The 12301-nt window shown below is 43.9% G+C and overlaps 1 protein-coding gene across 1 annotated transcript in view; it reads right to left on the reverse strand.

The window, feature by feature from the left end:
* The window catches only part of dcp1a (decapping mRNA 1A), a 117034-nt gene that overhangs the window by 43607 nt on the left and 61126 nt on the right, over nt 1–12301 (reverse strand). The window contains 2 exon segments of the mRNA XM_038812767.1: nt 8225–8363; nt 11440–11506. Coding sequence (XP_038668695.1) covers nt 8225–8363; nt 11440–11506 — 206 coding nt within the window.

Raw genomic sequence — 12301 nt, forward strand, 5'->3', positions numbered from 1 at the left:
AAGGGGAGGTAGAGAGCACAGAGTCTCACTCTATGCGGATGATCTGCTCCTCTATATCTCGGACCCACAAAGCAGCATGGACGGAATCATCGCGCTCCTGAAAGAGTTTGGAGCCTTCTCGGGCTACAAACTCAACATGAGCAAAAGTGAGATCTTCCCATTACACCCGCAAGGGGGGGGGGGGGGCAGCACTAAAGGGGCTGCCGTTCAAACAAGCCCGACATAAATTCCGCTACCTGGGGATCCAAATAGCCCATGACTGGAAAGGGATCCACAAATGGAACCTCACCAGCCTGACGGAGGAAGTTAAAAAGGACCTGCAAAGATGGAACACACTCCCGCTCTCCCTCGCGGGGAGAGTTCAGACGATCAAAATGAACGTACTGCCCAGGTTCCTCTTCCTGTTTAGATCCATTCCGATCTACATCCCCAAGGCCTTTTTCAAAGCGCTGGACAAACTCATCATGGCGTTCGTATGGGGGGGTAAAAATGCTAGGATCCCAAAGAAGGTCTTACAAAAAACAAAAACCAGGGGAGGGTTAGCCTCCCGAATCTACAATTCTACCACTGGGCAGCAACAGCCGAGCGAGTAAGGGGATGGATCCAGGAGCCAGAAGCTGAGTGAGTGGGTGCGTGCGGAGGAGGCCTCCTGCATGGGAACCTCCCTCCGGGCCCTCGCCACGGCAGCACTCCCATCCCCACCCAAAAAACACTCCAGCAGCCCAGTGGTGACAGCCACCCTCCAATCCTGGAACCAACTGCGGCAGCAACTTGGCCTGACCAAAATGTCGAACAGGGCTCCCATCTGCAACAACCATAGGTTCAAACCAGCACTGACCGACGCCACCTTCAAAAGGTGGAGGCAGGACGGGGGGACACTGACAGTCAGGGACCTATACACGGACGACAGGATCGCAACACTGGACGAACTGACAGAGAAATTTCAGCTAGCTGGGGGGAACGAGCTACGGTACCTGCAGCTCAAAAACTTCCTACGAAAGGAGACAAGGACGTACCCACAACCGCCACGACAGACACTACTGGAAGACCTACTGGACGCAAGTATCCTAGAGAAAGGGAACTGTAGTGACATGTATGACCGACTGGTAGATAGGGACGACACCGTACTGGACGCAACAATGAGGAAATGGGAGGACGACCTGGGGATGGAGATCGGGTGGGGACTCTGGAGCGAAGCACTGCATAGGGTCAACTCCACCTCCACGTGCGCAAGGCTCAGCCTGACGCAACTAAAAGTGGTACATAGAGCCCACTTAACAAGAACCCGTATGAGTAGGTTCTTCCCGGAGGTGGAAGACAGATGTGAACGGTGCCAAAGAGGCCCGGCCAACCACGCCCACAGTTCTGGTCTTGCCCCAGACTCGTGGAGTACTGGACAGCCTTCTTCGAGGTAATGTCCAAAGTGGTGGGAGTGAGGGTGGAGCCATGCCCGATAGTGGCGGTCTTCGGGGTTTCAGAACAGCCAGATCTATTCCTGGGGAGGAGGGCAGACGCCCTTGCCTTTGCCTCCCTGATCGCCCGCCGTAGAATCCTGTTTGGCTGGCGGTCAGCAGCACCGCCCAGAGCTGCGGACTGGCTGTCCGACCTCTCGGAATCTCTCCAAATGGAGAAAATCAAATTTGCCATCCGAGGGTCGGACGACGGCTTCCACAGAACGTGGGAGCCATTCATGCAACTGTTCCGGGACCTATTTGTGGCCAATGTACAAGAGGAAGAATAGTCGGGGGAAGGTAGCGGGAGGGGGGGGGGCTACAGGTTCGTTACGGGGGTTCGATGGCTAGCTAAGGCCCAAAACCAAACTAAATAAACATGTTGAGGGGGGGGGGGGGGGGCAGTTACTACTACGAAGATGCTTACCTGTAAATATGTATGTTAATTTTTGCGTGTTTGTTTTTTTTCTTTTTTCTTTCTCCTAACAATTTGTAATTTGTTCAATATAAAATATGAAAACTGAATAAAAACATTTATAAAAAAAAAAAACAATATGTAGATAGTCCAACTAGGGAAGGGGCTGTACTGGACCTGATATTGGGGAATGAGCCTGGCCAAGTGGTAGAAGTTTCAGTAGGGGAGCATTTCAGGAACAGTGACCACAATTCAATAAGTTTTAAAGTGCTGGTGGACAAGGATAAGAGTGGTCCTCGGGTGAATGTGCTAAATTGGGGGAAGGCTAATTATTACAATATTAAGCGGGAACTGAAGAACCTAGATTGGGGGCGGATGTTTGAGGCTTTCAAATGTCAGTTGAAAGGAATTCAGGACCAGCATGTTCCTGTGAGGAAGAAGGATAAGTATGGCAAATTTCGGGAAATTTGGATAACGAGAGATATTGTAGGCCTCGTCAAAAAGAAAGAGACATTTGTCAGGGCTAGAAGGTTGGGAACAGATGAAGCCTATGTGGAATACAAGGAAAGTAGGAAGTAGCAAGGAATCAGGAGGGCTAAAAGGGGTCACAAAAAGTCATTGGCAAATAGGGTTAAGGAAAATCCCAAGGCTTTTTACACGTACAGAAAAAGCAAGAGGGTAGTCAGGGAAAGGGTTGGCCCACTGAAGGATAGGCAAGGAAATCTATGTGTGGAGCCAGAGGAAATGGGCAAGGTACTAAATGAATATTTTGCATCAGTATGCACCAAAGAGAAGGAATTGGTGGATGTTGAGTCTGGAGAAGGGCGTGTAGATAGCCTGGGTCACATCGAGATCCAAAAAGACGAGGTGTTGTGCTTCTTGAAAAATATTACGGTGGATAAGTCCCCAGGGCCTGATGGGATCAGAATACTGAAGGAGGCAATAGAGGAAATTGCTGAGGCCTTGACAGAAATCTTTGGGTCCTCGCTGTCTTGAGGTGATGTCCCGGAGGACTGGAGAATAGCCAATGTTGTTCCTTTGTTTAAGAAGAGTAGAAAGGATAATCCAGGGTACTACAGGCCGGTGAGCCTTACGTCAGGTGTTAGGGAAATTATTGGAGAGAATTCTTTGAGACAGGAACTACTCCCATTTGGAAGCAAGTGGACGTATTAGCGAGAGGCAGCACAGTTTTGTGAAGGGGAGGTCGTGTCTCACTAACTTGATAAGAGTTTTTCGAAGAGGTCACAAAGATGATTGATGCGGGTAGGGTAGTGGATGTTGTCTATATGGGCTTCAGTAAGGCCTTCGACAAGGTCCCTCATTGCAGACTGGTACAAAAGGTGAAGTCACACGGGATCAGGGGTGAGCTGGCAAGATGGATACAAAACCGGCTAGGTCATAGAAGGCAGAGAGTAGGAATGGAAGGGTGCTTTTCTGATTGTAGGGCTGTTAAGAGTGGTGTTCCGCAGGGTTCAGTGCTGGGACTTTTGCTGTTCGTAGTATATATAAATGATCTTGAGGAAAATGCAACTGGTTTGATTAGTAAGTTTGCGGACGACACAAAGTTTGGTGGAATTGCGGATAGCGATGAGGACAGTCAGAGGATACAGCAGGATTTAGATTGTTTGGAGACTTGGGCGGAGAGATGGCAGATGGAGTTTAATCCGAACAAATGTGAGGTAATGCATTTTGGAAGGTCTAATACAGGTAGAGAATATACAGTGAATGGTAGAACCCTCAAGAGTATCGACAGTCAGAGAGATCGAGGTGTACAGGTCCACAGGTCACTGAAAGGGGCAACACAGGTGGAGAAGGTAGTCAAGAAGGCATACGGCGTGCTTGCCTTCATTGGTGGGGCATTGAGTATAAAAATTGGCAAGTCATGTTGCAGCTGTATAGAACCTTAGTTAGGCCACACTTGGGAGTATAATGTTCAACTCTGGTTGCCACACTACCAGAAGGATGTGGAGGCTTTAGAGAGGGTACAGAAGAGATTTACCAGGACGCAGCCTGGAATGGAGGGCATTAGCTATGAGGAGAGGTTGAATAAACTCGGTGTGTTCTCACTGGAACGAAGGAGGTTGAGGGGCGACCTGACAGAGGTCTACAAAATTATGAGGGGCATAGACAGAATGGATAGTCAGAGACTTTTTCATAGGGGAGAGGGGCAATTACTCGGGGACATAAGTTTAAGGTGAGAGGTTTAAAGGAGGGGTACGAGGCAAGTTTTTTTTACACAAAGGGTAGTGGGTGCCTAGAACTCGCTGCCGGAGGAGGTGGTGGAAGCAGGGACGGAAGTGACGTTTAAGGGGCAACTTGACAAATACATGAATAGGATGGGATTAGAGGGATACGGACCCGGAAGTGTAGAAGATTTTAGTTTAGACAGGCAGCATGGTCGGCTCAGGTTTAGCGGGCCAAAGGGCCTGTTCCGGTGCTGCTTTTCTTTGTTCTTTGACTGAATGGTGCTCTTCTGTGTGTATCATTCTATGATTCTATGGCACATTAGTATTCTCATGCAGTTTGGGATCCCGCAGCCATTACTGTTGTTCTTAGTTGAATATATTTGTTTTTACGTCGATGGTTGCATCATATCTGAACAGATTCCAGGTTCTCCAGATGAGCACAAACAGGTTTGCAGCTGGATAAAATCTTTCATCAAGAAAATATTTTCAAATCAATTTTAAATAGTTTGCAATTTACAGGAGTACTTTATCATTGCCATCCCTTTGGGTTTATCTTTCAGGAAAGGATTTTTCAAATGTATGTGAATTCGATTCCCAGCTTGTCTATGCGGAGACTGCATGTTCTCCCTGTGTCTGCATGGGTTTCCTCCGGATGCTCCGGTTTCCTCCCACAAGTCCCGAAAGATGTGCTGTTAGGTAATTTTGACATTCTGAATTCTCCCTCTTTGTACCCGAACAGGTGCCGGAGTGTGGCGACGAGGGGATTTTCACAGTAACTTCATTGCAGTGTTAATGTAACCCTACTTGTGGCCAAGGACTATTTCAACATGGCAGGGTTCCTTCAGTGTTTAATCCCTTTGCGTTGAACTTTCACAGTAGAAATATTCAGCCCTTTTGCAACGAAATGAGAGTACTGAGGTCATGAGTAAGGTTTCAAGATTGCAGGAGTGTACCGGCAGACAAGAAGGTAGTTTAAAGTGTGTCTACTTCAACGCCAGGAGCATCCGGAATAAGGTGGGTCAACTTGCAGCATGGGTTGGTACCTGGAACTTCAATGCTGTGGCCATTTCGGAGACATGGATAGAGCAGGGACATGAATGGTTGTTGCAGGTTCTGGGATTTAGAGATTTCAGTAAGCTCAGGGAAGGTGGTAAAAGAGGGGGAGGGGTGGCATTGTTAGTCAAGGACAGTATTACAGTGGCAGAAAGGACGTTTGATGAAGACTCGTCTACTGAGGTAGTATGAGCTGAGGTCAGAAACAGGAAAGGAGAGGTCACCCTGTTGGGAATTTTCTATAGGCCTCCAAAAAGTTCCAGGGATGTAGAGAAAAGGATTGCAAAGATGATTTTGGATAGGAGCGAAAGTAACAGGGTAGTTGTTATGGGGGACTTTAACTTTCCAAATACTGACTGGAAAAGCTATAGTTCGAGTACTTTAGATGGGTCCGTTTTTGTCCAATGTGTGCAGGAGGGTTTCCTGACACAGTATGTAGATAGGCCAACATGAGGCGAGGCCACATTGGATTTGGTACTGGGTAATGAACCAGGACAGGTGTGAGATTTGGAGGTAGGTGAGCACTTTGGTGATAGTGACCACAATTCAGTTACGTTTACTTTAGCGATGGAATGGGATAGGTATATACCGTAGGGCAAGAATTATAGCTGCGGGAAAGGCAATTATGATGCGATGAGGCAAGACTTAGGATACATAGGATGGGGAAGGAAACTACAGGGGATGGGCACAATTGAAATGTGGAGCTTGTTCAAGGAACAGCTACTGCGAGTCCTTGATAAGTATGTATCCGTCAGGCAGGGAGGAAGTGGTCGAGCGAGGGAACCGTGGTTTACTAAAGTAGTTGAATCACTTGTCAAGAGGAAGAAGGAGGCTTATGTAAAGATGAGACGTGAAGGTTCAGTTTGGGCGCTCAAGAGTTACAAGTTAGCTAGGAAGGACCTAAAGAGAGAGCGAAGAGCCAGGAGGGGACATGAGACGTCTTTGGCAGATAGGGTCAAGGATAACCCTAAAGCTTTCTATAGGTATGTCAGGAATAAAAGAATGACTAGGGTAAGAGTAGTGCCAGTCAAGGACAGTAGTGGGAAGTTGCGCATGGAGTCCGAGGAGATAGGAGACGTGCTAAATGAATATTTTTCGTCAGTATTCACACAGGAAAAAGGCAATATGGTCGAGGAGAATACTGAGATACAGGCTACTAGACTAGAAGAGCGTGAGGTTCATAAGGAGGAGGTGTTAGCAATTCTGGAAAGTGTGAAAATAGATAAGTCCCCTGGGCCGGATGGGATTTATCCTAGGATTCTCTGGGAAGCTAGGGAGGAGATTGCTGAGCCTTTGGCTTTGATCTTTATGTCATCATTGTTTACAGGAATAATGCCAGAAGACTGGAGGATAGCAAATGTTGTCCCCTTGATTAAGAAGGGGACTACCCCGGTAACTATAGACCAGTGAGCCTTACTTCTGTTGTGGGCAAAGTATTGGAAAGGTTTATAAGAGATAGGATTTATAATCATCTAGAAAGGAATAATTTGATTAGGGATAGTCAACACGGTTTTGTGAAGGGTAGGTCGTGCCTCACAAACCTTATTGAGTTCTTTGAGAAGGTGACCAAACAGGTGAACGAGGGTAAAGCAGTTGATGTGGTGTATATGGATTTCAGTAAAGTGTTTGATAAGGTTCCCCACGGTAGGCTATTGCAGAAAATACGAAGGCATGGGATTCAGGGTGATTTAGCAGTTTGGATCAGAAATTGGCTAGCTGTAAGAAGACAGAGGGTGGTGGTTGAAGGGAAATGTTCAGACTGGAGTCCAGTTACTAGTGGTGTACCACAAGGAGGCCACTGCTGTTTGTCATTTTTATAAATGACCTGGAGGAGGGCGTAGAAGGACGGGTGAGTAAATTTGCAGATGACACTAAAGTCGGTGGAGTTGTGGATAGTCTGGAAGGATGTTGCAGGTTACAGAGGGACATAGATAAGCTGCAGAGCTGGGCTGAGAGGTGGAAAATGGAGTTTAATGCAGAAATGTGTGAGGTGATTCATTTTGGAAGGAGTAACAGGAATACAGAGAACTGGGCTAATGGTAAGATTCTTGGTAGTGTGGATGAGCAGAGAGATCTCGGTGTCCATGTACATAGATCCCTGAAAGTTGCCACCCAGGTTGATAGGGTTGTTAAGTAGTGGTACGGTGTGTTAGCTTTTATTGGTAGAGGGATTGAGTTTCGGAGCCATGAGGTCATGTTGCAGCTGTACAAAACTCTGGTGCAGCTGCATTTGGAGTATTGCGTGCAGTTCTGGTCGCCGCATTATAGGAAGGATGTGGAAGCATTGGAAAGGGTGCAGAGGAGATTTACCAGGATGTTGCCTGGTATGGAGGGAAGATCTTATGAGGAAAGGCTGAGGGACTTGAGGCTGTTTTCGTTACAGAGAAGAAGGTTAGGAGGTGACTTAATTGAGGCATACAAGATGATCAGAGGATTAGATAGAGTGGACAGTGCGAGCCTTTTTCCTCGGATGGTGATGCCTCGCAGGATGGGACACAGCTTTAAATTGAGGGGAGATAGATATAGGGCAGATGTCAGAGGTAGATTTTTTACTCAGAGAGTAGTACGGGCGTGGAATGCCCTGCCTGCAACAGTAGTGGACTCGCCAACATTAAGGGCATTTAAATGGTCATTGGATAAACGTATGGATGATAAGGGAATAGTGTAGATGGGCTTTAGAGTGGTTTCACAGGTCAGCGCAACATCGAGGGCCGAAGGGCCTGTACTGCGCTGTAATGTTCTATGAAATGCATTTATAATCGGATTAAACATTTGATTTTTACATCGAATACTCAGTCGGCATCCGGATACACAAATATGAATGTTCATCATCCAAAAAGATGAATATTGCAAGTCAACTTATAGGTTTCATTGGTAAATCCAAAATAATAAAAAAATAAGCCTTTGGAGAGGAGGAATGAATCTTTAAAGCAGCATGCAGAATATAAGCAAATTCTTATTACTGGTACTTATTGTTGAGCGGTGTGACAATGACACACTGATTTGTTAAATAATACAATGTGAGATCTTCAAGAGGTTATCTCTCACCTTCAGAAATTAAAACTGTAACATTCACTATTCAGTGTTTATGAGTTATTCCAAAAAGTTCAAATCCTTACTTGTTCATACTCTTCTTTGGCTTTGCTAAGCATGTCTAGGATGTCAATAGAATTTTCTTCATCGTATCCATTGGGCTTGTTTGGAGTGGTTCTCCCCGGAGATTCCTGCTGGGCTCTCTGTGCTTCCATTTGCACAACCCTAAGGAAGCAGCAGCACAAGTGTTACACCAAGTAATTATCTAAGCAGCATAAAAGATTATCTGTTTTGATCTGATGGTCCTAAAGTTGAATCGAGGTCTATGTTTAATTTAGTTTCTCTCAGCTTGGTGCACCACATTTAAACTGACAGCAGGGTGAAGGAGCTGGAGAATTGGAGGCATTGTTCCTGATGATTGCTATCCAGTGACTTCCATTGGAACGTGCACTTGTGGACATTTGGGGAGAATCGGCTCCAAACATCAGCTACAAATAAAACTTTCCACAATCCATTTAACACCTCCAGCGTCAACATGTTTTCCTTGATTAAAATGTTTTTAAAAAATTATTCCATTTGGTAATACAGAATGCTATTTCATTAAACAGCTCGTTGTGGCATCTACTCGTCACAAACTTTAGTTGGTCCAAAATCATGTGGCTCAAGATTTCTCCTGTGTTACTCTGGGTCACAGGATTGATTGATAATTATTGCTGTCATTGTTACAAACTCCAATGGCTCCCTGTGTGCCAGCAAACTGCTTTCAAGATTCTCATCTTAAATCCTTCTGTGGCCTTGCCCCATCCTACTTAAGTAAAGCTCTCCAGTTATATTTTGACTGTGAATTACTGTCACATTCCCTCCACTCCAGCACTAGATGTGAAGCTTGTTGTCATTACACCTGCCCTCGTATTTACTGCTGGGGAAAGAGTGAAATCCCTCACGGGGGACTCGAGAACTAGGTTGCAGAATTTCAATACAAGCGGTCTCACGAAGAAGATGAAGAGAAATGTCTTCGCTCTGAATGTCTTTAGTCTTTGGAATTCTCTTCCCCAGCAAGCAGTGGAGGCAGGGTCATTGGATATTTTAAAGGTGAGTGAGACAGATTTTCCGCTGGCAAGGAAATCAAGGATTATGGGAGGGAGGGTAAGTAGGAAAGTGAAGTCAAGGCCAGACTCAGATCAACATGATATTACTGAACGGTAGAACAGGCTCGTGGAGCCAAATGTCTTGGTCTATTTCTCTTGTTTTCCAAAGGCTCTGCTTGACCTTATTCTTGGTCTAGGCCTGCCACATTATCACCAGCCACGATTTCCCCTACACTCTCCTTGTGGCTTTTACATGAGCAGCCTTATAAAAATGGAACAGCCCATTTTAAATTGGAATGCTGCTCACTACTGATGTCCAGAAATGAAGATTGACCCTTTGGTAGACTCAACCAACTCATCCCAGAAAAGTCAGAATTTTTAAGAAATCAGAATTTTTTTTGAAGTTTACTGCTTACATAACGGAAGCATTTATTTGTGGATGACTGGTGCAATAGCTGTGCAAGATTCAAATTCAAACTTCTAGAAAGTATTAATTGCAATTATATACAGATGCAGTATGTAGTATTTTCAGTTGAGATAAAATGTACTTCACTCACTTCAAAGTTGCACAATTACATTTTGGTTAGACCCACCAAGCTAGGAATGTCTGATCGTCCACAATTGTCTGCTTTACATCAATGTCAGCAATGTCAGAACATTGATCAACAAGCTTATTTCACCATGACTCCATGAACTTTTACAGTCTCAAGTAGCGGGAAACATTGATACCAGTTATCGTAACAAGTAAACCTTTGTGAGGGCAGGCGAGAGTGCACAATTTTTTTTAAAAAAGGTACTGAATATTCAAATCTTGTACAAAAATTTCCTAGTTAGCAACTTACTTTCTGTAGTTACGCTATTAATTCACTTCCAAATCTGAGTCACTTTCATGTTTTTCAATTCAACAAATTAAATAATACTGGGGAATGGTGGTGGTTAGAGGGTTAGGATGGCTGTATTCCCATTAATTCAGCATCTGAAACCGTGAGATACACTGGAACCTTTAATGCTTAAAATCATTGAGAGCATTTTCACATCTATATTAACTGGAATACAAAAAATGTCATTCAATTGTGGACTGCTTAGAAAAAGAAGACAAAGACAGATTGCTGACCTTCCTGATTGATACAACTTAAAATGAACAAGGCAACAGCTGCCACAAGAGCAGGTGCACTAACACTACTACCGCATCAATAAATATGTCATGCCATCATAGCCAACATTTAAATCTCAGAGGATATATTAAAACTTACTTTAAAATCAATCTCATCTAACTTCTACGCTCTATGTCTGAAAAATGCTTTTCTTTGTTTCCTATTTCTTCAGCTGGTTTCCATACTATTGTTCGGCAGGAAGAAATCAGTGCAGGATAAGGCAAGATCACCCATCTATTTTGGAAGGGATTGCATCATACTGGTGACTAAATGTTATTGGGGTTTCATTAAAAACAAAAAGGTTCATAATGCAACAGTAAGTCAACTGGAATGTAAATCACCAGACGCAACATTATGAAAATGAAATGAAATGAAAATCGCTTATTGTCACAAGTAGGCTTCAAATGAAGTTACTGTGAAAAGCCCCTAGTCGCCACATTCCGGCGCCTGTTCGGGAAGGCTGGTACGGGAATTGAACCGTGCTGCTGGCTTGCCTTGGTCTGCTTTCAAAGTCAGCGATTTAGCCCTGTGCTAAACCAGCCTCTTTGGATTTTAAATGAATGCAGTTCATTATCTCCCTGGTCAGGGTGCAGGAAAAATTAAAAACAAGCACAATAGTTTACAGACTGAGAGGAAATGGGACAAACCGAATGTGAGATTTTGTTTAAATGGTTAAAACACAGTAATTTAACAAACCAGTTTAAAATTTGCACTTCCTTGAACCTCATTGCAGATGTGAAAACTAGCAATAATGTCCCCCAGAATACGAAATGAAATGAAAATCGCTTATTGTCACAAGTAGGCTTCAAATGAAGTTACTGTGAAAAGCCCCTAGTCGTCACATTCCGGCACCTGTTGGGGGAGGCTGGAACGGAATTGAACCGTGCTGCTGGCCTGCCTTGGTCTGCTTTCAAAGCCAGCGATTTAGCCCTGTGCTAAACCAGCCCCTACATAAATGTGAACGTGAAATTTTGGAATGCAATCTTAAAAAATTGAAAGCACTATAACTGCATCTTATAAAATAGGCTGATTTAACAGCACAACGATTTCAGTTCTTACTTTGACATCAATTGTGCAATTCGTTGACAGTCACTCTTGTCATAAAACCAGATGCTGTAAATGGACACTAACAAAGGAAGATAAAAAATAAGCCACGATCATTTTCTTCACATGTGACTGGTGTTTTTCAATTTTAAAAAAATGCATTTTATTCCATACATATATGAACAGTTAGAACACAAACAGTTCAGGAAGCAAACTTCCCAACATACAACTATACAGTTTGTTGTAACTTGTGTTATTCATAGAACTTCAATTTCTACCACCGATGAAAATTCTATGACATTCAACTATTTGTAATTTAATTATTATTTTCTGGTTTGCTGGACAAGTAGCTTTGTGGGCAGCAGTTTGGTTTACCAACATGCAATGTCACAACTGATGGGATATAGGTTTACATTAAGTGTTTATTGCAGCCCAGAAAACATGACAGTTTCTCCAGAATACCTAGTAATTATAGCACCAGCAGCAGTGACAAAGGTCTAGCAGCAAGCCATCTGTTCACCTACTTCCTTGAATAGTGCTATGTGGAAGAAGAAAGATAACTAAAAACAGGGAAGTTGGAGGAATTACAAGCCCATAAAAAGAGGAAAACAAAAATTATATTTAATCTCTCCCATTCATAGCAATTTATGGACAGTAACTCATTTATCTAGGTGTTTTAAAAAATTATATTCTTAAATTAGCTGATCCAGGAGCGTAAAGCAAATATTACAACAGTTGGTACTTAATGGTAAACAGCTATTCCTTTTCCATCAAACTCCTTCAGTATATAATCTTAATGGCCCAACAAGCTTTTATCAGAGTGCATAGTTGCTAAAAAAGCAGACATATAAAAGATATGTAATCATAAATGACAGCT

This window comes from Scyliorhinus canicula, chromosome 11 (assembly GCF_902713615.1).
Source record: "Scyliorhinus canicula chromosome 11, sScyCan1.1, whole genome shotgun sequence".
NCBI classification, from domain to species: Eukaryota; Metazoa; Chordata; class Chondrichthyes; order Carcharhiniformes; family Scyliorhinidae; genus Scyliorhinus; species Scyliorhinus canicula.